General features: G+C 48.1%; 1 protein-coding gene across 2 annotated transcripts in view; it reads right to left on the bottom strand.

The window, feature by feature from the left end:
- ACO2 (aconitase 2) overlaps positions 1 to 27,673 on the bottom strand; it is a 135,115-nt gene that overhangs the window by 66,165 nt on the left and 41,277 nt on the right. For both annotated transcript variants that reach the window (XM_029590245.1, XM_029590246.1), the window contains exons 5-9: positions 23,240 to 23,398; positions 22,256 to 22,406; positions 17,890 to 17,994; positions 9,407 to 9,498; positions 7,700 to 7,805 (exon numbers count right to left, since the gene is read on the bottom strand). In XM_029590245.1, coding sequence (XP_029446105.1) covers positions 7,700 to 7,805; positions 9,407 to 9,498; positions 17,890 to 17,994; positions 22,256 to 22,406; positions 23,240 to 23,398 — 613 coding nt within the window. The remainder of the gene's footprint in view (positions 1 to 7,699; positions 7,806 to 9,406; positions 9,499 to 17,889; positions 17,995 to 22,255; positions 22,407 to 23,239; positions 23,399 to 27,673) is intronic.

Genomic DNA, 27,673 nt, shown 5'->3' with positions numbered 1-27,673 from the left:
CCCTCTCTCTAAAGAAATATTTCCTAAGGTTACTCCTGAGCCTACCCCCTTTCACCCTCATCTAATGCCCCCTCAATTCTAGAGCCTCCTTTCCATTGAAAAATGCTCACCTCCTATTCATAGAAACATTCAAATATCTCAAAGGTTTCTATCATATCTCATCTATCTTGCCTTTCCTTTAGGGTATACAAATTTAGATCTTTAAGTCTATCCCCTTATGCTTTAGAACAAAGACCAGTGACCACTGGATAATGCTGAATATTACTACTTATCTGGCTAAATTAGCCAGATACATAGTGGGTAGGCAGTGGGCATAACTGGTCAGCGCTACCTATCTGGCCTAACTATACAGCTGGATAAGTGACTTATCTGGCTAAGTAATATGGTGAAATTACTACTTACCTGATAATTTTCTTTCCTCTAGGACAGGCAGGCCAGGCCACCCTAGTGGGTTATGAATGCCAGCCAGCAGATGGAGATAGAGATTAACCGACTCGCTGTCTCTCTCATATAGCACTGCCCTGACATCCTCCCAGTATTTCTGGAAAAGTCAACTGTGGAAAACTGGCTAACACTTGAACTTTAACTTCAACATTTCCTCCCCCAATCATTTACTGTATTTTTTTTCCAGTGAGCAAAAGCACTGGCTTCAGAAGAGAAGGAAATGCAATAACTATAACAAGTTAAAAAAAAAAAAAAAAAGGGCACATACTTATTAGATCTTCTGGCAACCCAGAAATCCATAGACACATTTGATTTCTGCCTCTGCAAATATCTCTAATAAGGACTAAAAGTACAACAGCACAGCACAGTACAGTACAGGCAGCCCAGGACAGGAGTGTGGACTGACCTGCCTGTCCTAAAGGAAAACAGGCAAGTAGTAATTTCACCTTCCTCTTCATTCAGGCAGGTCAGTCCACTCACATGGGATGTACCAAAACTACCTCCTCATCAAAAGGGAGGCTGCCTAGGCTCTCTGCAACACCGCTCTGGCAAAAAAGAGACAGGTCTTCCCGAATTCTAACATCCAAACGATAGTGCTTGGAGTATGCAATGAAGACCACATTGCCGCTTTATAGATCTCAGACAGATAACAACAATAACTCTGCCCAAGACATGAGTTAGGTCAAACGAGCCCCAATTTGTTTGGGCAATATTTATCCCCATCTACATAGGCTGCCATGCCCACATCCTTAATCAGAAAGGTCTTGGTAACCTTAAGATAATGCAACAGATGTCTCTTCACCTCCAAGGGACGCAACCTCCGAAATTTGTCCTCATTCGCAACTCTATCAAACGACAGCAACGATATAAACTGATCCAAATGAAAATCAAATAACAACCGTGGGCAGCAAGGAAGGTACAGTTCTAATTTGCACCCTGTCTGGCACGAGTACCAGAAAAGGTTCTCGACAAGAGAGAGCTAGCAATTCTAAAATCCATTACGCTGACCATATGGCAACCAAAAATATCATTTTCATTATCAAAACACCAGGGAAGCTGTCTAAGGGGATGGAATGTAGGACCAGTCAAAAAGGTCAGCACCATATTCAGGTCCCAAAGCAACATAGATATTTATAGTGGTGGTCAAATATGCTTAACTCCCTTCAAACATCTGGAGGCAAAGACAGTCTATCTTGAACTCTTCCTCTATAGCAAGCCAAGGCTGTCACCTGCACCTTTAGCGTACTACTCAAACCTTCCTGCAGAAATTCCAGAATCAAAGGAATCGTCGCTTTGGCAGGGACATACTGCTGCTCCAGACACCAATGCTCAAAAATGCTCCATAAACATACATACGCCAGTGATGTAGAAAATTTTGTTGAGCTTGCAACATAGTGCTCACCAACAACACAGAAGAACCCTGCTTCAATAATCGAGCCCTCTTCAAGATCAGACAAAACTGATCTAGATTTGAGGAGAACAGATTCCCCGGCACAGTAGGTCTCTATGTAATGGTAGCTGCAATGACCAGCCGATCAGATGCAGGACCCTGCCTACTCTAGGTCAAGGAAGAAACACATACAATGTTTCCCCTTCCAGCCAATCTTGTATCAGAGCATCTATGCCTGCTCTTGCGAATCCCTCCTGCGACTGAAAAAGCAACTCACCTTTTCATTCACGCTGGTCTCCATCAGATCCAGAAATAGTGAGCCCCCACCTCGCAATGAGGTGGTCAAATGTTACCCCTCAAGAGTCTCCATTCTCTGGGATTCAAAATGTGCTGGCTGAGATAATTGGCCTGCATGTTTTCTACCCCTGCTATGTGGGATGCCAAGAAAAGCAAGGAGATTCTCCTCCGCCCATGGAAAAAGGAGGTCCATTTCCAGGGATACCTGCAGACTAAGAACCCCCTTGATGGTTTATATATGCCTTAGATTTGTCTGACATCACACACTGCCTTCCAGAGGAATCAGGGTGAGAATTTGAGAAAGGCCAAATGAATCGCTCTTGCTTCCAAATGGTTTATGGACCGGGGGGGGGGGGGGCGCAAAGTTCCTGGGCATGGAAGTCCCAACAATGGGATCCCCAGCACTTCGGGCTCATGTCCGTAGATACCACCTTCCAGGCAGGGGAACCTAAATCTACCACCCTGTTCAGAGGATGCCTGCTGCGAGAGAGGCAGTTTCATCCTGTAATCCTGAGACAGGGGGCTCCATCAAGACACTAAGGTTTTCTGCAGCAGATGCATATGAGCCTTCTGCCACGGGATCATATCCAAGGTTGCCACCATGGAACCCAGAGTCTGAAGGCAACTCCAAACTGAGGGTTGTGTACCACTCTAATCCCCTTAACCTGAGTTTCTAACGTCAGGATGTGTTCTGGTAGAAGCTCTCAGCCTGCCTCCATAATCGAACTGCGCCCAAGATACAGCAGATCCTGCAATGGATGCAAACTGCTTTTTGCTAGGTTGACCACCCAACCCTACTCCTGTAGCCACTGAATCACCCTTTGGGTGACAGTTTTACTCTCCTGGACTGAGTTTGCACAGATTAGCCAATCATTCAGTTACGGATGCACCAAAATATCTTCTCTGCATAGGGCTGCCGCCACCACCACCACGACATTGGAGAAGGTCCTTGGGGCTGTGGCTAACCCAAATGGTAGCACCTGAAACAAACTGTTGCCCCAGTGCTTAAAACTCTGATGAGGATGCTGAAGTGGAATGTGAAGATAGCCTTTGGCAGAAGGCTAATGTGGCCAAAACAACTTTTTTTTGCTTTCTAACCTGATGCTCAGTGGATTACCTGCAAGAAGTCGTTGAACAGCTTCAGGGCCAAGATGGAGCACAAGAGCCCTATGTTAATAGGACCATACAAAAATAAATAGAGGGAGTGCCCCAGATTGTCCTGGTCCTTTAGCAGCAGCAGAATAGCCTGTAGGCCTAGTAGAAGTCCCTTTCAAGCAGCCCCTACAGCTGCCCTTAACCAGGGCGAGCAGCAAGAGAACAACCACTGCTTGGCCGAAACTGGACAGTCTGTTGAGAGCCCCAAAAGGACTTCAAAGTTGTCAGACATCAGACTGGTTCCCGGCCATGAATGTCCCGCAGAGTGACTGTAGAGCCTCTCATAGCACATTTCTATTGAAGAGGACCTGCTCAATCGCGGGAGAGAGAAAAGTTTCAACCCTAGGGCTGGCCCACTCACCCCAAGAAAAAACAAGTATTATTGTGTTTTTTTGTTTTGTTTTTTTTATTGTTATTTTAATACTAGAAAACAGCTCTCTCCCAGATTTTTCAATCCACAGAGGAGCCAGGAACGTAAGCATGCCAAACTGTTCCTTATGGCTCTACAGAGAGAGTGAGAAATGTGCTGTCACCACAGGAGCTGCTCCTAAGGTAAGGGAAAAAAATTATGAAGGCACCTCATACACTAAATACTTGGTAGAGATAGCACCCAACTTTCAAACCAAGGTACTTGGGAACTGTGCCTGAAACCATTTGACACCAGGACAGAGCTCTCAGAGTCACAACAGAGCCAGGACAGAGATCTCCACCTGAAGAAACGTACACAGAGGGATTCCAAGTCAAGTATAGATCCTGAAAACTCAAAACCTCCCCACCAATCTTGCAGCCCTCTGCTGAGAATCTTGAGGGAGTCAAAAATCCTCACATGGATTCCAAACTGCTGCAAACCGATGGACCCCTCAACAATGTCAGCCTCTGCAAGTTTTTTTTTTTGTTTTTTTTAAAGTAGCCCTCTAGAAGCTGAAGCGGGCTTACTGCACTTAGGGACAGACAAACAAAACACTTGCCTGAACCCAAAACTCCAGGACAAGAAAAACTATCAGGTCAGAGGCAACCTAGGAGATCCATACTTTTCTTCCCAGTATAAGGGTGTCGGGGACAATCTGTCTTGCGCCGCCCATGCCCATAGCAGTAGAATCCAGAGGGAATTTGTACCACAGAGCCAGAGGACATTAGAGCTCACAAAATGGAGTCTGTGACCAGATTCAGTCTGTTCAGACTGCTGCTGCAGACAGAAAATCAGCCATGAAAACCTCTGCTGCTGTCAAACACAAAACACCAGGAAATAGAACCTGCAGCCTAGAAGATGTACGCCAGCTGGCACAGAGCCAGTTGATCTGAGGCCCACGGGATTGAGCGCAGGGTCTCATCTACCCTGTCTCACTCTCCTGGACTTCAAGATGGCTGCCGTACCCGCCTCAGAGTAGAAACTCCCAGTGATAACAGAAAATGCGGCTGGTCCCACAAAGCAATTCTCCTGTAACGGCGCTTATAAATACCCCTGTTCTTGTTGTTTACAGCTTTAAAACAATTCAGCGATAATTGTAATGGTTTCCCTGAGCAGTGCCGGCACACTCCAGAGTTGCAGTCAGGTGCAAACGTTTTCCTGTGCTCTCCAGGGAGGTTCTGATTCTGCCAGCCTCCATTACTATGTACAAATGGAGGCCTCCCCATGCGGTACAGATACAGCCCATAGGGTAAATCACCAGGCACTTAAAAGTTCCTTGCCATACACAGGAGCCTGCACGCGCCAGGAGACACGTCCTCAATTCAGCTAGCAAGACTGCAACTGCCTGCGGTTTTGCTATACCGTCCTGCTGCTGCCACCAGTGCAATTCCCTTTAAAGAATTAGTTTTCACCACCACTGGGACATAAAATACAAAAGACCTCCCCAGAGTTTCTGCGCTTGACCTCAAAGGTCCTAAACCAAATAAATCTGCTTTCTCCTTGTTTTGGTTTTTTTTTTTTAAACACAGAGCTAAAGCTGAAAGAGGATAATTGCCCCAGTTTCCTTAGCCATCCATAACGAGAGGCCCCAAGTACTCACACTGGCAGTCCCTTAGGTCCCCAGCAGTGCAACTATTACCTCCGGAGCTGCCAAACTCCTGTGGCTTAGTAGTCTGATCAGGGCCAGGCTCAACTAAGGGTGGGAGAAAACGTCTCACACCTCAGGAGCTGCCCAACAGATTTCTCCTGTTCATCCGACCTAACCAGGCCTTAGCTTCCAGCATGGGAAGCTCATCCACCATCTGCTGGAGGCAGGCTGATGTCAGGGCAGTGCTATATGGACGCAACATCAGTGAGTCACTTTATCTCAGTCTCTATCTCCTGACTGGAGTACATAATCTACTTGTGTGGACTGGCTGCCTGGATGAAAAGAAAAGCCAGATATTCAGTGGCAGCTTCTAGCTAAATAGTGTTTGAATATGGACCCCACTGTGTTTTATTTTTCTCTGATTAAATACATTTATTGGATATTCTTCCTAAACAAATAGCATAATGCATCATATACTAGGTATGCCTTTAGTGTTATTGTGGACTGTACATTTGCTATGCATTCTACATGCTTTGTATTTTCTCAATGTTAATAAAATATTACCGATATCCTAACTGACAGTAGTACAGATTAATTTTAAAGCATTATAAGCTGCCCACCTACTGGCAATTGCTAGTCATAACCTCTTTGACATCCCTCTGTTTAATCAAATTCGGTTAGCTGAAACCAGGCCAAGGACTGGTCCCCAGCTATGGAATTCTTTTCCTAGTTATTTAAAAAGGACCCAAGTCTCATTATCCACTTTTAAGAAGCAGCTGTAAATGTTCCTTTTTTTTCTCAGGCAATGAGTACAACAGGCTAGTTAAGATGTATGAGGTAGTGAGATCTGGAATAAGATAGATTATATTAGCCTGACTGGATTTCTGCCCTATCTCCCAATGTAAGTTTAATGTCTTGATAGTTTGCTTTATGTAATGATTTTATAACTGTTTTGATTGTTCCCTGCCTAGAATGTTAGATAGTGACAGCTAATACTTTTTAAAATTAAGATAAAGCTGCTTCTCCAGAGGCAAGCAAACTTGCTATTGGCCTGAAAGGTGCACAATATTAATGAACAGCACTAGACATTTACAAGGGACCATTTCAAAGTTTTTGACCTTCACAGGTTTTTGTGACAGCTTACAAAAGGACCAACAAAAAACATTTACCAACTTTCAGGACCTCATAGGTCCCTTCTTCATATGGCATGAGACTCGCTAATTATTTTGGCTGAAGCACACACACCATTAGAAACAAATGATACTGAAATCAGAGGGAGAACTGTAGATTACTCCAGGGTCAAAGGGGCATCAATGTCACTGGGACTTTCTAATTATTTCCTGCATAATGTGAACAAGCACTGCCATTTCCTAAATGCCGCAAATATTGTTGATTTAAAAAAAGCACAATGCTAATTAAATCACACACAGCTCGATACTGTAACGTGCGGTTGGAGATTCCCCGTCTGTAACCCACTGTGGGCGCACAATTCGGATGCGTAAGGCGATCCTGCGATACAGTCTCCAGTTTCACGCGTCCTTAGCGCTTCTTGAAACAGACGCGTAACCCTTTCCGCACCCAGCATGTATATATGTAAATGAACGAATTAGCTATTCCCCTCCGATACTGTGACGCGCGCTCCGATTATCTCCTTTGTAACCCGCTATTTTGCCGCCTACCCTCTACCTGGTGTTAGTGTGGTGTTCGAACAGCTACGAGCGGCCTCTGGCAGCCCCCGCCGGCAGTGAATGAATGCGTGCGATTTCGGCGCTCAAGGCGTGACGTCACGGCATGCGACTGCCTTGAGCGCCGAAATCGCACGGGCATACACAGGCGTGCATTCATTCACTGCCGGCGGGAGCTGCCGGAGGCCACTTTCGCCGCCGGCTCCCTCCGCCTGGATGAACGCACGCCCACCCGCCCGCTGGCTCCCGCCGTGGCCTGGATCGAACGTGCGCCCGCCGGTTCCCGCCAGTAAGTTTACTTTTTTTTTTTTTTTTTTTTTACACTTTATTCCCTTTTGTTTTAATTTTCGCCCTGCGCCTTGCTTCGGGAGGGGGGGAACCATCCACTTCCTGGTACCTGTCATTTCAAATGTCAGTTGAAATGACAGGTACCAGCGCACCCAGGATACTGTATAGGCGCTGTATTAAGCGCCTATACAGTAAAATTGGTTGCGCGGGCCTAACGCTTCGCAGAAGCGGCTTGCATTTGCAAGCAATTTACATAGAGTATCGAGCGGTATGTGAGCAGGACTGTGCGTGCGGGGAACGAGGGTGCGCCCGGCACTGCCGCACTCTTTCTAACGCGGCCTTATAGTATCGACCTAACAACCAGTTATGTCCATTGGCATGATGATTTAAATATTTTTTCAATCATAGAATAAAACTTTAAAATAAATAAATAATAATCTTACCAACTTTGATGTCCACAGGCCAGCCCTTCTCTTCTGCAATAGTACCAATCTCAGAAACAGGGTTAGCCAGGTCTGGAGTGAATGGCCCATTGATGTGCGGTTTAAGCTGGCAGAGAAAACACAGTGCAATATTAACAGGCATCGTTGAATGAGGCACAGAGATTCTGATGCTGTCTTCTGCACACTACTCACAATCCATGTCATACTACCAAGTCATCACAATCACCCATAGCACAGGCACAGAGGCTATCTCAGTCACATCTATCTACAGAACAGGCAACAGAAGATTCATCTGCAGCCATACCCACTCATAAGGGTGCTGGAGCTGCCTGATCTCCTGACAACATCCTGGGTCATCCACAAGAGGTGGCTACTGTGGGAGGGGAAGAACCATCTGGCCTAAAATCAGAGTAATTGTCGGGGGGGGGGGTGTCATTTCCATCTTCTTCCCCCAGTGCTGAAACTGTCTGGCCCTCCTGGACATTATCCTGGTCAATCGATAGCAGAGCCCTGGTCTCACCCCTCCTGTTAACATTGCAGGGGTTGGCTCATCCCTTTAGAGAAAGTACAAATGCCCAGTTGTTCCCAAATCTGATAGGAAGTAAGCTGTAGATTTTTTTTTTGGGGGGGGGGGGGGGCGGTGGGAGGGACGGAAGGAGTAAGATTTGCTATCAAGCTTCCCCCCTTTTCCCATTGTTGACTACCATGGCTCTTTCTGCCTCCATTTTGGTTCTGGTTTTTCCCCTTTTGCTGGCCAATTGTAATTTAGTCACCAGCTGAAGGGGGGGGGGGGGTGGAGAGAAAGTGGATGTGTTTGTTTTACCATATGTGGTTGGGGAGGTCATATAATTTTGAATCTTCTGCTTTTGTTTGTAATATACTTTGTGCCTCCTCCCTAGTAAGAGTGAGGAGAGGCTGTAGTAGGGATTTATATTGCTTTATTTTGCATTTACATTTTTATGATGTTTCAAGTAATGATTTATATTGTTACTCTCTGTATAAGGCCTACTATAAGACATGTTGGATGTGGGTTTGGCCCATAGAAAGGTGTGAATAAACTGAAATGACGTTACATTATTATTTGAATCACAACAACCAATGACAAAAGCTTGAACCCCCAAAGCCACAACCATTCACAGCACATGCACCTTCCAGGTCATCCCACCTGTACATTGTTAAAGTTTATTCTCTCCAGGTTTCTACACCCCAAAGTTTCCCTCCGCCACGTGACCACCCTCCTTGCAACTTTTCAGTAGGGAACCAATCACAACTTCCTGTATTTAATTCTATATGTAATATTGCTGCCCCTTTATAGTACCTTCAGCCAAACTGTTTTACAGTACAGACCACATATGAAGGACTACAGCTACTTGCCATGGTAGAGCTCCAACAATACAGCTCCCAAGAGGGCCATATCCAAAGCTGCTCGCTGACCCACCATGAGGTGTCAGAGTAACAGCAACTCTTCACTCAGAAGCCACCACATACAACCCACCCTGGTGGTTGTGGATACTGTATAGCAGTGCTCCCTGCTCCAAGAGCTCAAACTGGGAACAGATGTTACACTGCTATTCAACAACGTTGAGCACAAATCATGATTCTACAGGATGGCCTCTCTCATTGAGCTCTCAGGCCCACAGGGAAAAAAAAAATGGTGGAACTGGAGGGAAAGCCCTTTAGTCTAAACAGAAGGAGGTTCGCACTCACCTCATTAAGGTTCAGTTCTATTAACTGATCATATTCACATCCCTCGTCAGGTACCAGGTCCTGTTTAAACTTATCTGCCAAAGCTGCAATTTCTATTAAAAAAAAACAAAAACCAAACTTAGACAAAACCCCAATGATAGGGCAGGAAGACAGGGGAGTGAAATACAGGGATTTCATCAGGATTCTTTTATGCAGTAAAATGGTGATGTCCTATTCAATTCTCTCTCTGCAAAGAACAGGTGTGGAAGAAGAGGATAATCATTTGCATCCAAGTGACCGGTCCCTCTCAGGGAGGGAGAGGATTTATTGGTATTTAGCCATTTTATATACCATTGTTCCAAATAAAAGATCATACGGTTAACAACATGAAGTACATATTACAGACAGACATGTACATTGACTGGAAGAGGTCAGAAACATTTTAAATGACTTTGTCCTTGAGGGTGCATGCTCTGAGTTTAGATTATAGACATTTTGAAATAAATTAAGTTTTTAGGCCACGTTTGAATTCCTTTGTTTCTGGAGTCAGTCGTAGAGATTCAGGCAGAGAGTTCCATAATTTTGGGCCTGCTAGGGAGAACACACCATCTCTTATTTTAGTTAGAAGCGTTTTCTGTAATGTCGTCACAGCTAGTAATTCTGTGTTTTGAGATCTTAATGATCTCTGCGGCCTGAATAATTGTAGAGCTACCCCTACCAAAGGAAAATTAGTTTCTTACCTGATAATTTTCGTTCCTGTAGTACCAAGGATCAGTCCAGGACACCTGGGTTGTGACTCCGCACCAGTAGATGGAGACAGACTAAAACTTGTGGGCGGAGCCATATATGCCCCTGTGCCAGTCACAGCCCCTCAGTCATACGTAATGTCAAAGTAGAAACACAACCAGAGAACTAAACTCGCTATAAACCGCTTAAAACCGGGGAAAGAAAAAACACCCCTCCTGGAAACGGACTCTCCAACCGAGAGAGCTAAACAAGCGGAACAGAATAATTCAGAACAAAGAGCGGACTCTCCATTACTTCAGCGCAGCACTGCGGGCGGGATCCTGGACTGATCCTTGGTACTACAGGAACGAAAATTATCAGGTAAGAAACTAATTTTCCTTTCCCTGTACGTACCAGGATCAGTCCAGGACACCTGGGATGTACCAGAGCAAACCTACCGAGGGTGGGAAGCAGAGAGTCCCGCTCGGAGTACCCTCTCTCCAAACCCCCGGAACCGGTAGCCCGGACATCCAACCGGTAATGCCTGATAAAGGTATGCAACGTCTGCCAGGTAGCCGCCCTGCAAATTTCCTGAGGCGACACCTGCGAAGCTTCCGCCCAGGACGCCGATTGAGAACGAGTCGAGAACGAGTCGAGTGAGCCTTCAGGCCCACGGGAAGTGGTTTTCCCCGCATCAAGTAAGCCGAACCAATGGCCTCCTTGAGCCAACGGGCGATCGTTGTGCGTGACGCTGCTGCCCCTGTCTTTGGACCAGAGAACAGGACAAACAGATGATCTGTGACCCGAAAAGGATTAGTAACCTCCAGATAGGGAAGGAGGGATCTCCGCACGTCAAGCTTCCGTAATTCCCTTTCTTCTGGAACGGAGGACTCCCTTCCCACAAAAGCTGGCAACTCCACCGATTGATTCACGTGAAAAGATGACACAACTTTCGGAAGAAAGGAGGGAACCGTCCGCAAAGAAACTCCGGAATCCGAAATACGCAAGAAAGGTTCTCTACAGGACAGGGCCTGTAACTCGGAAACACGCCGTGCCGAGGCAATCGCCACCAAGAACGCCGTTTTTAAAGTGAGATCCTTAAGAGTTGCGCGTTTCAAGGGCTCAAACGGCGCCGTGCAGAGAGCGGAGAGAACCCAATTGAGGTTCCAAGCCGGACAAGGGAGACGCAATGGAGGACGAAGGTGCTTAGCACCCCGAAGGAAACGAGAAATGTCCGGATAAAGTGCCAGGGACGTACCACGGACCTTACCTCGCAAACAACCAAGCGCCGCCACTTGGACCCGTAGCGAACTGCACGCCAGACCCTTGGCCAAACCTGCCTGGAGGAACGCCAGAATGTCGGAGACGGAAGCCGAAGTGGGGTCCACCCCACGCTGCACGCACCATTCCTCAAAGACCACCCAGACACGGACATACGCCAGAGACGTTGACTGCTTCCTGGAACGCAGCAGCATGGCTACCACCGCATCTGAGTAACCTTTCCACTTCAGCCGACTCCTCAAGCCATGCCGCGAGATAGAAGTGATCCGTATCCTCCAAACAGACGGGGCCCTGATGGAGCAGGCCCGCCATTCCTTGGAGCCGAAAGGGCGCCGATACCGCCAGCTGGGCGAGGTCTGCGAACCACGGCCGGCGCGGCCACTCCGGTGCCACCAAGATCACCTTGGCTGGGTGCAATTCTATGTGCCGTAGAAGCTTGCCGACCATCGGCCACGGGGGAAACACGTAGAGCAGCACATCCGTCGGCCAGAGAAGCACCAACGCATCGACGCCTTCTGCCCCCCGTCCTCGAAGTCGAATGTAAAATCGCTGGGCCTTCGCGTCGTGCCACGTGGCCATGAGATCCATGTGGGGCACCCCCCCACGTTTTGCAAATGAGCAGAAATGCTTCGGCCACAACTCCCACTCTCCGGAATCCAGGCGATGACGGCCGAGAAAAATCCGCCTGCACGTTGTCAACTCCCGCAATGTGAGACGCTGCTATGTTGCTGAGATGTAGCTCCGACCAGGCCATCAAGCACTGAGCTTCCTCCGCCACCTGGGGGCTCCTTGTCCCGCCCCTGGCGGTTGATGTATGCCACAGTGGTCACAGTGTCCGACAACACTCGAACTGCCTTCCCCCGCAGCAACGGCAGGAAGGCTTGCAGGCAGGGCCAGATGGACCGCTCCGGTCTCTAGGCGATGGCCAGACCCCTGGGCTGGCGACACGGACCATAGGCCTTGGACTGCGCTCCCCATGCAGACCGCTCCCCAACCGGAAAGGCTGGCATCCGTGGTCACCACTGTCCAGTTGGGCACCCGAAAAGAGACCCCAGACGACAGATGCTTGGGATCCAGCCACCAGAGCAGGCTGGACCTCGCGTGTTCCGTGAGCGGAAGCGGTAGATGGAATTCCTCCGAGACCGGCTTCCAGCAGGATAGAAAGTAGGACTGTAATGGTCGCAGATGAGCGAATGCCCAGGGAATCAGCGCCAGCGTTGAAGCCATAGGCCCTAGGACCATAAAGTAATCGCAGACCCGCGGTTGGCGGAGAGACAATAGGCGTTGTACTTGAGCTTGCAGTTTGCACACCCGTTCGTGCGACAGGAACACCTTGCCCAGCTTTGTGTCGAAAAGAGCTCCCAGATATTCCAAGGTCTGCGCGGGTGTCAGATGACTCTTGCTGCAGTTGATCACCCATCCTAGGGACTGCAGAAGGTGGAGGACCCTGGCTACCGCCATCCGACCCGAGCCTCGGACGTCGCCCGAATCAACCAATCGTCCAGGTAAGAATGGACCAAGAGACCTTCTCGGCGCAGCTACGCCGCCACCCCTAGTATGCAGAACCTGAGGACGCGTTGGAATGACGGATGAATGCCGATGTGAAGATATGCCTCTGTGAGATCCAGGGAGGCCAGGAACTTGGAGGCCAGGAACTCGCCGGGCCTTACCGCAGCGATGACTGAACGAATCGTCTCCATTTTGAAGTGAGGAATGCGAAGGCATCGACTTATCCCTTTGAGATCCAGAATCAGTGTGGACGTGCCGTCTTTCTTCGGGACGATGAAGTAGATGGAGTAACGGCCCTTGCCGTGTCGGCTGACCGGGACTGGGGAAAAAACCTCCCAAGCCGTCTAAGCGTCGGATGGTGTCGAGCACAGCAGCAGTCTTCTCGGGGCCTTGCAGGGCGAGATAAGGAACTTGTCCGCTGAAGTACGAGCACAATCTAACGCGTAGCCGTGTCCTATCACGTTGAGGACCGACTGGTCTGACGTTATGCCGGCCCAGTCCTCGAAAAATGACAACAACAGCGCCCTGACGTTAGGAACGGCGTGTTGAGGCTGCGGCAAGAGATGGACCGAACACATTTCGCTGCGAAGCCTTGGCCCCTGTGATCGCCAGGGCTCCCCTCAGTGGCCAGAAGCTGATGGGCTCATCCCAAGCCAGCCCGAAGTGCAAAATCACTCCAGACTGCGGCCCAAGCCCCGGGCGGAAGCCCCGAAGGCCTTCTTCAATTGCACCTCCAAATGTCAATCCTAGAGATCCCATAAGTCCGCGGTATCCCGCATCGGGATGGGAGTGCGCTTCGGGACTGCTGACGTGGAAGAGTCCACCTTAGGGACCCGCAACACCTCCAAGGCCTCCTCGTGCAGAGGGTGAAACTTGTCCATTGCCGGGGGAACCTTCAGCCCCAAGTCCAGGATGTCCCTGTCCCAATGCCGCAGGTCCATAGTCAAGAGCGGGACCGGGAAGGTGGTAGAGGGCCACGCAGACCTGACCCACCCTGAATCCACGGAGCCTCCTCTAGCCTCCCCCGGAGGCGCGAGATCCCTAACTTTTCTAGAATGACGGGGAGGAGAACAGCTGGACAACCCTGGGAACTGGTAACTGCCCCTTCGGACGTCCGGTGCTAATGCCTGGCTCTGGGCGAAGGGTGCCTGTCACTCTCTGCCCCCCTCGGGGGCGGGGACGAGTTCTCCGAGCCCTCCTGAGCCGAGGACGAGACCGAGGACTCCCAAACGTCCCGAGGTGGAATGGTCCTCAAAACCTTTTAAACTCGCGGCCCTCCGGCCGGGGCCCACCGATTGCCGTTCCTGAGGCCTAGAAAACGGCGCTACGAGACCCCCAGCCGTTAAACCGCTGAACGTTTGCGCGCCCTATGGGCCCCAAAGGCCCCGCACATGCCCAACGACTCCTGCCCCCTTTCCCGAGGGACCCGCGGGAACTGAGGGACGCAGAGGGAACCGTTGAGGAGAAGTGGAGGCGACGATTTCTGCCCCCCCCCCCGGAAGGTTCCCGCTGCTCTCGGGACCGCTGCCGACCAGGGCGGCAAAACGACTGCCCCTGCCGCGATCGGGACGCTGCCGCCGCGATTGGGACCGCTGTAGACCGTGGCGGCAAAATGGCTGCCCGAGCCGCGATTGGGACCGCTGCCGACTGCAGCGGCAAAATGGCTACCCTTACCGCCTCAGGGTCCCTGCGTGTCGCGATCGGGACCGCTGCCAACTGCAGCAGCAACAAATGCCGGTCAAGCCGTCCCAGTTCCACAGCACCAGGCGAATGACCCGCCGAGCCGACCGCCGAAGGAGGGGCCACCCGCCGCTCAGGCGCCCGCCGTGTCCCGCGCCATTTCACGGCCGCCGAAGGGGGCCCCCCGCTTCTCAGGCGCCAGCCGCGGCCAAAATGGCCGCCACTGCCGCACGGAGCGGGAAGAGCTCTTGAGGCCTTTCTTTCGCGCCCCCTCCCCCGCGCGGCGGCGATCGCGCGGGTTACGAACGAGCCCCCCCCCCGAGGCGCCACGGACGATCCCTCACCGTCTGGGAAGCAGCGCGCGCGCCGAACCGCCGGCCCGGCAACCGAGCCACAAGTCAAGCCGGCGAAAGAAAAGGCGCGAAACGGGGACCAAGGACCGCCGTAGGGAAGAGACACCTCCAATAAAATGCAGCGAACGGCCGACCCCCCCCCCCACCAGCAGCGCCCCCACCGGAGAGCGGCGACGCTACGAGAGAGAGAGAGAGAGCCGGCACAAATAAAACAAACCCCTTTTTTTTTTTTTTTTTTTTTTTACAACAAACAAACCTGTCGCTGTCCACAGTCCTGGAGCCCTAATCCAACAGGGGGAGTGAACCGGGCTCCCCGGTGTCACCCCTGACGCTGCTACTAAGAAAGCCGGGTCCTCGACCCTAGCAGCGGCCTCAACCAGGGGGGTAGTCCCCTCAGGACCTCACAACCCCCTTGGGAGGCAGGGCGGACGGAACATCAGTGACAATTTGGTAAACAGAAAAATTCAAAATTAAAGCACCCTAGCGAAACTGGCCTAAAACCCAAGAAAAAAGAACCGACCCTGACGGAGTACCAAAACCAGGGCAAGAAGGAGCTGTGACCGCACCTGCACCATCTACTGGAGACAGAGTAAGACTGAGGGGCTGTGACTGGCACAGGGGCTTATATATGGCTCCGCCCACAAGTTTTAGTCTGTCTCCATCTACTGGTGCGGAGTCACAACCCAGGTGTCCTGGACTGATCCTGGTACGTACAGGGAAACGAGAGTTGTTAGAATAGATGGTGGAGTGTATTAAAATGTTAGGACTTTGTAGTTGATACAGATTTAAACAGGTAGCCAGGGAAGAGCTATCAGAGTGTGTGAAATGTGATCGAATTTCCTGAATCCTATTAAGAGTCTAGCAGCGGCATTTTGTAACTGTAGTTTTGTTTTGTTTTTTTAGAAGACAGTTGGGTACTCTGAGTAACAGAGTTACAGTAGCCTAAGTTTGAGATAATGAGGGTCTGCAGGACTGTGCAGAAGTCTGCGTGAGTCAGTAAAGGTTTCAGTCTATGTAGTAAACACAGTTTGGCATAGCCAGATCTGATTAATTTATTTATGTGATTATCCATTGTTAGGAACTCGTCAATCTGTATACCTATCTCGTACTTGGTCTGAGGGTATAATAACGAAGTTTCCCAGATCAAGTGTTTGAGGAGTCGCTATAGGTAGATTTCTTAATAGAATGACTTCAGGTTTTTTTTATTGTTTAGAGTTAGAGTTTAGATAGTTCATGTTGTATAGTCTTCATGTGTGACGTGAGAGTCAGCCTTGCATTTTCAACAGATTTGTGGCATGGGATATAAAACTGAAGGTCATCAGCATATAGGTAGAAGGCGATACCCAAGTCAGATAGTAATTTAGACAGGGGGAGCATGTAGATGTTGAATAGAGTTGCTGAGAGCACTTAGCTCTGGGGGCCACCTGCAATCGGGAAGGTGTCAGACATATGGTGTGACGCAGAAAGTTCTTTTTGATAGGAAGGAGGTGAACCACTTGATTACACAGCCATCAATTCCAATTTTTTTCATCTGCTGGCATAGTAGGGCATGGTCAATGGTGTCAAAGGCTGCCATTAGGTTGAGAGGAACCAGAAAGTAGGGTCCGTTAAGGATATGAGTAAAGTCTCATTTGAGTGATTCTTCCTGAACCTGAATTGGTTTGGATGTAGGATGCGATGGTCATCTAGATAGTCTTCTAGTTGTGATAAAACTGCTTTTTTTGAGAATTTTTGAGAGAAAGGATACGTTGGATATTGGTCTATAGTTTTCCCAACTGTCAGAACTGCTGGTATTATTTTTTAGAATAGGTTTTAACACCGCTTGTTTCACCGAATCAGGGACTAAGCCTTCAGAGAGTGATTGAATAATTGTTGGAGTGATAGTGCTATGTATTAATTTTAGAGAGCTAGCTGGAATGGGGTCATATGGTGATTTGCAGGTTTTATTTTACAAATAATTTGAGTAATTTGTAGTTTTGATACTCTGTCAAAAGTGGTTCATTTAGCAGGTCCATGTTTTTCTTCATCGTCTGTGGTTGGTGAGCTGGTGGGGAGTTGGGATTTTAGTCCAGTTATTTTTTCTATCATATGACTGGCGTAATTGTTGCAGGCATTCTTTGACGGGTAGTTGTTGCTTGAGCCTGAGGAAGACAGGTCCTTGATTAGGTGTTTACTGATATCAAAGAGCAATTTAGAGTTAAAGATTACCCCATGAATCTGCTTGGCATAGTATTCTTTTTTTGGTTTGTTGATTAGCACCCAGTATTGAAAGAGGAGTGATTTATATTTTCCAAGTAATGCTGAGAAGACTTCCATAACTACTTTATGAAACCATGTCAGCAGAAGAGGCAAGTTTGGCGACATCATATTCATGAGTTGGGAAAAGGAACTAATGCTACCTCACAGGACAATATTCATTTTTATATTAAAATTAGAAAATCTTTGAGACCAAATTAAAGAGTTATAGAAAATATCTCTTGGAGAGGGAACCATATATGGGATGCTCTAGAAGTGATTGGTTGACTTTCGCTTTGCAACAAATCTGCATGTTACAATATAAACTGAAATTTGACTTTTACAATGTAAAGTCTGGTGAAACATGATATATAACCAGATAAAAAAAAACTGTTACCAAAAGCACCAGCTGTGATTAGCTTACATAGCTACATAGAAATAGGTCAGTCAGATATGGCCATCAAAGGACGGAAAGGAGCAAGAGAGGTTGAGAATAATCCATAATAGAGGGGATGCTCCTGATTACAAGGACCCAAAGGCTCCAACAGTTTGCAGTGCTGGCAGGAAGCAAAGACATGATCAATGTGCCAAGACCTCTTGTCGGGCAGTCTACAGTCTTACATGCAATAAGTCTGGCAACAGTAAAGCGTTTGGCAACTCCCATATCAGAACTGGCCGGAGTCACTTTAGGTCAAACCCTGGTCAGAGTTTCCCACTCACCTACTCTCCCAGTCTTTTCCAGATATTTCTTCATGCGTTGGTTGTAGGGGAAGAGGGAAGTGGTGGCCCCAATCTCTGCACCCATGTTACAGATTGTTGCCATACCTGGGGATGAAAGAAAGAAGCAGTGAGCACCAAGAATCCTTTCCTCCGTTCTCCAGCAGGCAGAACAGAGGGTGGAACTGCAGCATGGAGGGACCTCACCATACACACTTGCTTTAGAAACCAGGGGTCAGTTGTACTATAGGATCTTCTTCTGACTATATGATATTTAGCTCAAGTTCTTGTGGTAGAGAGGGGGAGGAAAAAAAATGAAAAATTTCTGACTGGGTAAAGGACAGAACACTACTGCTAGGCCAAGTCTGTGCACCTCCCCACCATTGAATTCAGGCACAGAACAGTATGGGAATCCAAACAGCCAAGTCTGTCACTGAGTAGGCTGTCTGAAGAGCTAAACCAAGCGCTAGCAAAAGCATGACAGATTACAAGAGAGCAAAGAATGCTTCTCAAATCTCTAGGAGAATACAAACTAGGCAAAGTGATCTGAGCAGATCCAGAAGGGGGGAGTCATAAATCTCATGAGAAACAAGATCTGGTGTTGGTCTCTGCCCTAATGGAAGAGCGTATTGTCTGCTGCCCAGGCTAGCATGCAATATAATCAGATCTTACACTATCTCAGAAGAGCAGTAAAGGCAACAAACCTTCATCAGAAACATTCAGAAGAAAACGGATCTTAATAAAATAAATAAATAAATACAATCAAAAGGTGACAGTTTATGTCCATGAACTCACTTAACCGCTATAAAAAAACAACTGATTGAAATGAACGTAAGAATTTACAAGTAAAAAAACAAAAAATCCCACACCCCAAGCAATAAGCATGGCTTTTCTTGATTTCTGCTCAGAAATAAAGGCAATAATTTTGTCAACATCATACCTAAATTATGTGGCAAATATGAACACAACTTACATCAATTTTCATTAAACTAATGAGCTAGATAAGCCATTTACCAGTTTTCAACTAATAGCAGGAAGAACACTCCGAAATTGTACAGAGAAGGGCGACTAAAATGATAAAGGGATGGAACAATTCCCCTATGAAGAAAGGCTAAACAGGTTAGGACTCTTCAGCTTGGAGATAAGATGGCTGAGGTGAGATATATTAGAAGTCTATAAAATAATGAGTGGAATTGAATGGTTGTTTCCTCTTTCAAAAAGTACAAAGACCAGGAGACACACAATGAAGTTACTGGGTAATACATTTAAAAATAAGAGAAAATATTTTTACAATCCATGCAAAATTAAGCTCTGGAATTCGTTGCCAGAGGAAGTGGTGAAAGCTAATAGTATGGCTGCATTTAAAAAAGGTTTGGACAAGTTTTTGGAGGAAAAGTCCATTAACCATTAAGGTAGAGTTGCAAAAATTCACTGCTTATTCTTGGGATAAGCAGCTTGGAATCTATCTACCCCCTTGGGATCCTGCCAGATACTTGTGACCTGGCTTGGCCATTGTTGGAAACAGGATGCTGGGCTTAATGGACCCTTGGTCTGACCCAGTATGGCAAGCCTTATGTTCTTCTGGTGACCTGCAAATGTCGACTGACTCCCTTGAGATCCAGGATGGGCCGAAAGGACCCTTCTTTTGTCATGCCCAAGAAATAAATGGAATAGTGACCTGTATTTTGCTGCGATTCAGGAAAGAGAATCATGGCTTTCAGGTCCAGCAGCCTCTGCAATGTAATTTCCACTGCCACCCTCTTCAGAGGGGAAGTACATGGAGATATCTTAAAGGCACCCAGAGGAACGCAAAAAAAGTTTAGGGCACAGGCATCACAAACCACTTTGAGGACCCATTAATCCAAAGTAATCTGGACACACCTGTGATAAAAATGAGATAGGCACTCCCCTATCTCCTGCACCAATTGCTGAGTCTGCAAATCTTCATTGAGAAGATCGAGGGGCTCCACTTCCAGAGCCCACGTCCTTCAAAGTCCTTCAGGTGCAAAAAGACTGAGGACCTGCCAAAGGGATGGGATCTCTGGGAAGAAGCTCCCCTATCTGGACGAAATAGTCAGTCTCCAGAGCGGCCACTTGCCTGAAAAGTCCGGAAAACTGGTTTCTTATCCTCTTATCCCCCGCCCCCCCCGGCCACTTATTTGCCATTTTTTCTAACTTACTGCCAAAGAAAAGCGAACCCTTGAAGGGCAGCTTTGGTGAGATTGGACTTAGAAATAGTATCTGCCAACCAACGGTGCAGCTGCAACTGCTGTATAGCCACTATAACAGAAGCAGCTCCTCTGGCGGTTGTGCGAACCAGGTCACATCCCACATCAGCTAAGGCTGCAGCCCCCAGTTATACCATAGCACCGCTATCTGAAATGGTGCTGCCCGAGTCTTGAGAAAGATGCAAGGTAGCTCAAGCCACTAGGGCACAACAAGAAGTAAGTTGATCACCACTGCATCAAAGGCTTGCTTAAGGATAGCCTCAATCTTCCTATCCTGAGCATTCTTAAGAACCACTCCTCCTTCCACCAGGCTGGTGGTTCATTTAGTGACAGAACACACCAAGCATTCACTTTCAGGAAACACAACTGCTCTCTGGCCTGCAGATCCACCAAGGCATGCCCTCCTTTAAAATTTATCTCTGGTGCACTCCATTCAAGGTCAAGCTACTCTTGAATCACATCCAGGAGGGGAAAGAAATATGAAGCCTTGCGTAGGGTGATCAATATGGTGTCCTCCTTCTGCGACCTTGAGGAGTCACCCCCAGCCACTCAGAGGGTCTTCAAAGTCGGAGATCAGGCTCAGGAACTCATCTCTATGAAAGAAGCGAAGAAGAGTTCTATTTGGCTCCAAATCTGGGGGAATCACCTCTTCCTCAATAGGGGAGCCATTACCATTATCAGTGTTATCTTGAGCCACATCCTTTTGAACCTTGTCAGGATGTACTGCACCACATGCTTGCCCACGGTGGCAGACACAGGGGAATTCAGAGCGCACGGGCCTAAACTAGTAGCTATTGACTCAGACAGACGCCCCTGTAGAAAAGTCTGAAATCCCTGGAAGAATTCCCCTCAGGGAAAGGAGGATGGCTCCATACCAGGCCCCACAGGCCTGAACTTGACATCCTGGAAGTGAGTCTCCCTTCAAGAAGATTCAGCCAGTGGATCAACCGAAGGAGGGGACACCCACGTTGTGTCACCTTCGGTCCCACTCCACTCAGACTGTGGAGATGGACGGACCATAGTTAGTAAAATCAGGAAGAGGTAAATTCACACGAGCATCCAGCAACGCTGACATAGGCTTGCAGAAAGCTCTGGCTGTATTACCCTGATGTGGCATGTTGCACAAACAGAGGTAAAAGCTTAGACTTCTTTACCACCGGCGCCATGGTTGGTATATGCTCAATACATACTTATAGCCATGCACCCAGCTGTACACACAAAGTGTGGGTCCAGGTACACACACATAAAAAGCGCGCCCAAACTAGGTGTATAAAATGTGTGTCCAGAAAAAATGCTCAGTCACATGAGCCCGAAAAGAGACGCGGCTACGGCTGTACAATGAGGTGTGTGCACACACACACACACACCACACACACACACACAAAACGTGCGATATAGTCGCCATGGCCTACCATATGCCAAGGAGGAGAAACCTGAGAGCGGGGTCTAGCCAAAAGGGCTGCTCAACCCGCTGTGCCTGAACTGTCTCCATACTTCACGGAACTCCCCAAAGACGTGAATGGGAGAAGCTGAATGCTGAGGAGGAAGACCCCATGGGAAGTGTACTTTATTTTTTGAGGAAAACTTTTACCTGCGCACAGTCCTCCTGGCTAAGAGCAGGAACAGGTCCCGTCTATGGGGAAAGAGGGCAAAGGCTGAGCCACTCTGCCTGCAACTGCCTTTTTTTTTTTTTTTTTTAAACAGGCAATCCCCAGTAGGGAAATGCATGTCCACCATCTGCTGGATACGGAGAATACTGCAGGCTGTCATCAGGGCTGGACTATATATCTGTGTCATCAGCTTCTTACTCCATCTCCATCTGCTGGCAGAGGTGCATAACCCACTGGTGGGGATTGGCCTGCCTGAATGCAAAGGAATACACATTGTTCCAATCCCCGCACCTGAGGCCTGCCTCTGCAGCCTGAGGGTAAGACAACATGTATTGAACAATGCACATACTTTTATCCGCATACAGGCTGAGCAATTTTTAAAGCCCTGATTTCCATGGGTTTTTAAAAAAATTTGTAATCCACTAATCCGAAAATCTTAGCAGATAAACACAAAAATCAGCAAAATATAATCAAAATATCTAAAGGTTTTCAAAATTGCCCTGCCCATGACACCCAAAGCACTACTCTTACCTGTGCAGGAGATGGAATCCACACCTGGCCCATGGTACTCCACAATAGCACCTGTCCCTCCTTTCACCGTGAGGATCCCGGCCACTTTCAGAATGATGTCTTTGGGAGAGCTCCAACCAGACAGCTGCCCGGTGAGCTTTACGCCAATCACCTAGTCAGGGAAAAGCAGAGGACCGTGGATCCCAGAGTGAGTAGGGTCAGCCTTTCCAACTGGGGAGCATCCTCAGAGTTTCCAGTCTCTGCAACCCATATTAAACGTGGTCTAGAACAATCTTACAGAGCTGAAAGAAAGGTACCGGACTAGCACTGAAAACTCAAGCTTTCCATTCTTACAGAGCAGAGTCCTCCATGACACTAATATGCCAGTGTCTCAGCACTGCTTCCAGTTCAAATCTGCCACCATGAGCCTTCATTCACAACTACCAAGGAATTAGTCCTGTCATTGCAGCAAGCATCCTTGGCTGGGGCCATGCAGAAAGGCTCATTCCAGATCCCTCCAATCATGGACTTTAAATCCAGCTGACTACTGTTCCCTTCCCTCCAGGGGCTGTGTACAGTGCCTCCAGAGCATCTCCAGCTAGCCTGGGGGGGGGGGGGGAACCTGAGCTGCGATTTGAACTCAGGTCCCTCCATATGGCAGGGCACAGCCACCAAGCCATCGTAGTCTTCCCCAGAAAGCTCTAGAATTTCATTCTGCCTTGTACCACATGCAGTCACATGATCTCAATCCGTGTGACATGGTGAACTTGCTGGTCTTCACATAAAATATCCTGCATTAGTGGCCAGGTTACACCACTATTTGTAATATCACTGCCACTACAGATTGGTTGGATTCCATATGTGCTGTCACTTATCTCATGGCACTCGTGTAGAGCTGCCTCCTCCCCATGTGTGAATAACAAAACACACACTAATCATATTGGGTGAGGAACCATTTGCATATGCCCCAACTGAAATTTTGCTCTCCATCCAGCATTTCTTTACCTTTGGGCACTTCAGCTCCCAGGGGATTCCTGCCATGACGTCAACAGCATCAGCTCCGCCCACACCGATACAGACGCCACCCAGGCCTCCTCCGTTGGGGGTGTGAGAATCCGTGCCAATAAGAAGCACACCGGGGTAGGCATAGTTTTCCAGAATTATCTAATGAGAAATAAAGAGGAAGAGACCAAAGAACATGGGAGAAAAAGTGTGCCATGTCGGTCATTCTAGGAATATTGTAATATAGTAGTTTTTGGCAGATAAGAACTGCTTGGCCACTCAGTTTGCCCAGTTCCCAACTGTCACAAGGTCTACTCCCTTCCATTAAGAGACTGCCCCCTTCAATCTTCCCAGGGCACATTTATGCAGTTTACACCAGATGTCATATCGTGGCTCCAAATCTTGGACAATAATATATATAAAAAGTGTTGCTACCATTGCCAAACAATAAGATCTCCCTCCATTGGCCTTACCATTGACCTTTGCGTCTATCCCAAACAAGCCAGAATTCTGTCATATACTGTCATTAACTACCATCTCAGGAATTACACATTTCCTCACAAACGTGAGCATTTCTATTTCCAATTTCATTTCATGACCTTGGTAGTCATAATCTGGGCAGAGAGGGAAGGAGGGATGGAGGCGAAGAAAGTTTGAGGAGGGAATAGAGTGTGGCAAAGAAATGGTGAGAAGTGGATGCAAGAGTTTGTCAGATGGACTTAGTAGTCTTCCTTGGCAAGTGCAATAGCAGATTGGAAAGAGATCAGCATGAATTTGAAATGTACAAAGACTGCATGGGCACGAGAGTTTTGCCAGAGACGTTTTGCAAAGCAGGCACAGGAACATAGGAAGTAAATTTTAAGAGTGAGCCATGGCTGAGGTTTGGTGCACCTTACAGGACAGATACGGGGAGGGGCAAGAGCATCTAAAGCAGAAGAGAGTATAGTGTTGTAAGAAGAAACTGCTTTGTCAACTGACTCAGAAAATGTAGTAGAGGAAAGGAGAGATCAAATAGTAGTGGAGAGGATATTTATCCCTTTTATCTAATTCTAACAATCTGTATGTTAGAAAGTATAAAAATAAAGAAACAGGCCATAAGGTGGGATTATAAAGGTTAACTTTAAATAGCTAAATCCACAGTGCAAGCATCAAAAGTGACTTTAGCTCTGCTTTCCGGGAATGGTGAAATCTCAAGAAGCTCTTGCCAGTGACTTTTGCACCTAAAATCTGTGCCAGTTAAAGGGTTTTCTGAGGGCACAGCTCAGCTCAGTCATGGATCACACTTCAAAGCCCAAGGTCTTGATTCTTTCAGTAATAGGGCTACCATGAAAAATGCAAAAGATCTGCCAACTACTATGTTTGCTCTCCATGGGGGTGTAGATTGCTTCTTGACCTTTTAGGATAACAACTAGTGTAAGATCTGAGCCATGAGTTGAGGATGGTCCCTTTTTGATGTTTGGCTGAGATTAAGAAACTGTACAATATGAGGAAGATTAACACCCTACCCCCTGACCCAACTGGGGAAACAAAACCATTTGGATGTTGGCCAATCAAGAGGATTAAACATGTTTAAAAAAAAAAAAAAAAAAAGCCACCCACACCAGGGATACCACAAAATAAAAGGGATTCTGTAGAAGAGCCGAGTGTTTTTGTAACAGAGACTTTATGGAAGGGCTGAGTAGTCCTTTATTAATCACCAGAGACTTTGTAAAAAAAAAAAAAAAAAGTGGAGTTTTCCTGTAACAGGAAAATTGGTTCTTACCTGCTAATTTTCGTTCCTGTAGTACCACGGATCAGTCCAGACTCCTGGGTTTTGCCTCCCCACCAGCAGATGGAGACAGAATTTTCTGAATGACTCTGCCCTATATCATGAGGTGCCACCCACAGTCTGCTAGTATTTCAATGTATCAAAGCAGAACACTTAAACCATATAACAAAACACTAATACTCCCCGACCAGGGGAAGAGAAACATTGCCACCTGAACCACCCTGCTCACACACCTCATGTAGGAACAGGACAGGCAACAATGGTAGAGCAAGCATAAAATTATTCTGCAGGACCAACTAACATACACTAGAACAAGCGGACTCTCAACTATACCCTTACAGCATCAGGACAGGACTCTGGACTGATCCATGGTACTATAGGAATGAAAATTAGCAGGTAAGAACCAATTTTCCTTTCCCTATACGTACCCGGATCAGTCCAGACTCCTGGGATATACCAGAGCTTTCTACCCTGGCTGGGACCCCGAGGGCCGCTCGAATCACACCAGTGCCGAAACCCCCAGAATCTGGGGCCTGAACATCCAGACGATAATGTCTAGCAAAGGTGTGCAAAGATTTCCAAGTGGCCGCCCTACAGATCTCTTGCGGCGACACCAGTTGACATTCCGCCCATGCCGCCGCCTGCGAACAGGTAGAATGTGCCCGCAGACCGACAGGACTCTGGCAACCTTGTAAGAGATATGCTGAGCTAATAGCCTCTTTCAACCAGCAAGCTATCGTTGCTCTCGACGCTTTCTGTCCCTTCTTAGGACTGCTCCAGAGTACGAACAGATGATCTGACACTAAGGGAATTAGTGATCTTTAGATAGCGTAATAGAGTCCAACGGACATCCAGCTTCTTCAAGTCTCGAGACTTAAGGTCGGAATCATCGAGATCAGAAAAAGAAGGGAGGTCCACCAATTGATTAAGATGAAAAGACGAGACCACCTTAGGGAGAAAGGAGGTGACTGTCCACAACTACACTCCCGAGTCAGTAATTCTCAAAAAGGACACCCTGCAAGATAATGCCTGAAGCTCTGACACCTGGCAAGCCGAAGAAATATCCACAAGGAAAACAGTCTTTAGAGTAAGGTCCTTCAACATCGCTCTCTTCAGGGGCTCGAATGGTTCCATACATAATGCGATAAGAACCAGGTTAAGGCTCCAAGAAGGACATGTATCCCATACCGGTGGGCGCAAATGCTTCACCCCTCGGAGGAAACGCACTACGTCCAGATGGGCTGCTAACGCTAGTTTCTGCCGTGGCCTCCTATGAGAGGCCACGGCAGAAACATGTACAGGAGAATGTTTCTTGGCCATGTGAGAACCAGGGCATCTGCCTCTTCGGCTCCGGGCTCTCTGCGTAGACTGTAGAAACGCGGAGCCTTTGCTTGGTGGAACACTGCCATCGGGTCCATCCGTGGAATGTCCCACTTGTCGCAAATAATCTGGAACGCCTTGGCCTTGCCACTCCCCCGGATCCAGCCTGTGGCAACTGAGAAAATCGGCCTGAACATTGTTGACTCTGGCTATGTGGGAGGCCACTATCCTGGCTAGGTGCTGTTCCGCCCAGCATATCAACTGCTGAGCCTCCAGCGTGACCGGTTGACTTTTGGTTCCTCCTTGACGATTGCTATAAGCCACTGCTGTTGCATTGTCGGATAGAACCCGGACTGATTTCCCCTTCAGGAGAAGCAGCAGCACCTGTAACGCTAAGCGGACAGCCCTGGTTTCCAGACGATCGATCGACCACTGAGCTTCTTCCGACTACCATTGCCCCTGCACAGACTTCTCTTGACAAACTGCTCCCCAGCCAGAGAGGCTGGAGTCTGTCATAACTACCATCCATTCGGGGACCTCCAGAGGTACCCCGCAGCTCAAATTGGTCTCGAGAAGCTTCCAATCGAGACTGAGACGCGCAGAGTCTGTAAGAGGAAGCTGAAGGTGAAAGAGCTCGAACATCGGATTCCAACGGGAGAGTAAAGCTGATTGCAGAGGTCTCATATGCACAAAGGCCCACGGGACCAACTCCAGAGTGGACGCCATTGATACTAGGACCCGTAAATAATCGAAAACTCTGGGAGGATGTTTGGATAATAAATCTCTGACCTGCCCTTGCAGCTTGTTGATGCGATCCTTCATCAGGAAAACTCTCTCTTGATTTGTGTTGAAGAGTGCTCCTAGGAACTCCAAACAACTGGGACGGGATCAAGTGACTCTTGGCCGGATTGATCACCCATCCCAGAGATTGCAACAGTTGGAGCACTCGTTGCACCGCCGACTGGCAGACACACTCCAATTTTGCTCAAACAGCCAGTCATCCAGATAGGGGTGAACATACAGACCTCTCTGGAGCTGCACCGCCACCATTATCATCACCTTGGTGAAAGTCCTGGGCGCCGTGGCGAGACCGAACGGCAGGGCGTGAAACTGAAAATGCTTTCCCAGAATGGAGAAGCGTAGAAACCTCTGGTGCTCGGCTCGGATGCCAATGTGCAAGTATGCCTCCGTGAGATCTAGAGACGCCAAAAACTCTCCCTTGTGCACCGACGCAATGACCGATCTGAGGGTCTCCATGTGGACCCGGGGGACTCGAAGGCACCTGTTTGACCCTCTTGAGATTGGAGGATGGGTCGGAAGGCGCATTCCTTCTTGGCACCATGAAGTAA

This window comes from Rhinatrema bivittatum, chromosome 2, assembly GCF_901001135.1.
Source record: "Rhinatrema bivittatum chromosome 2, aRhiBiv1.1, whole genome shotgun sequence".
In the NCBI taxonomy this organism is placed as follows: Eukaryota; Metazoa; Chordata; class Amphibia; order Gymnophiona; family Rhinatrematidae; genus Rhinatrema; species Rhinatrema bivittatum.
This window is presented reverse-complemented; position numbering and strand designations above follow the sequence as displayed.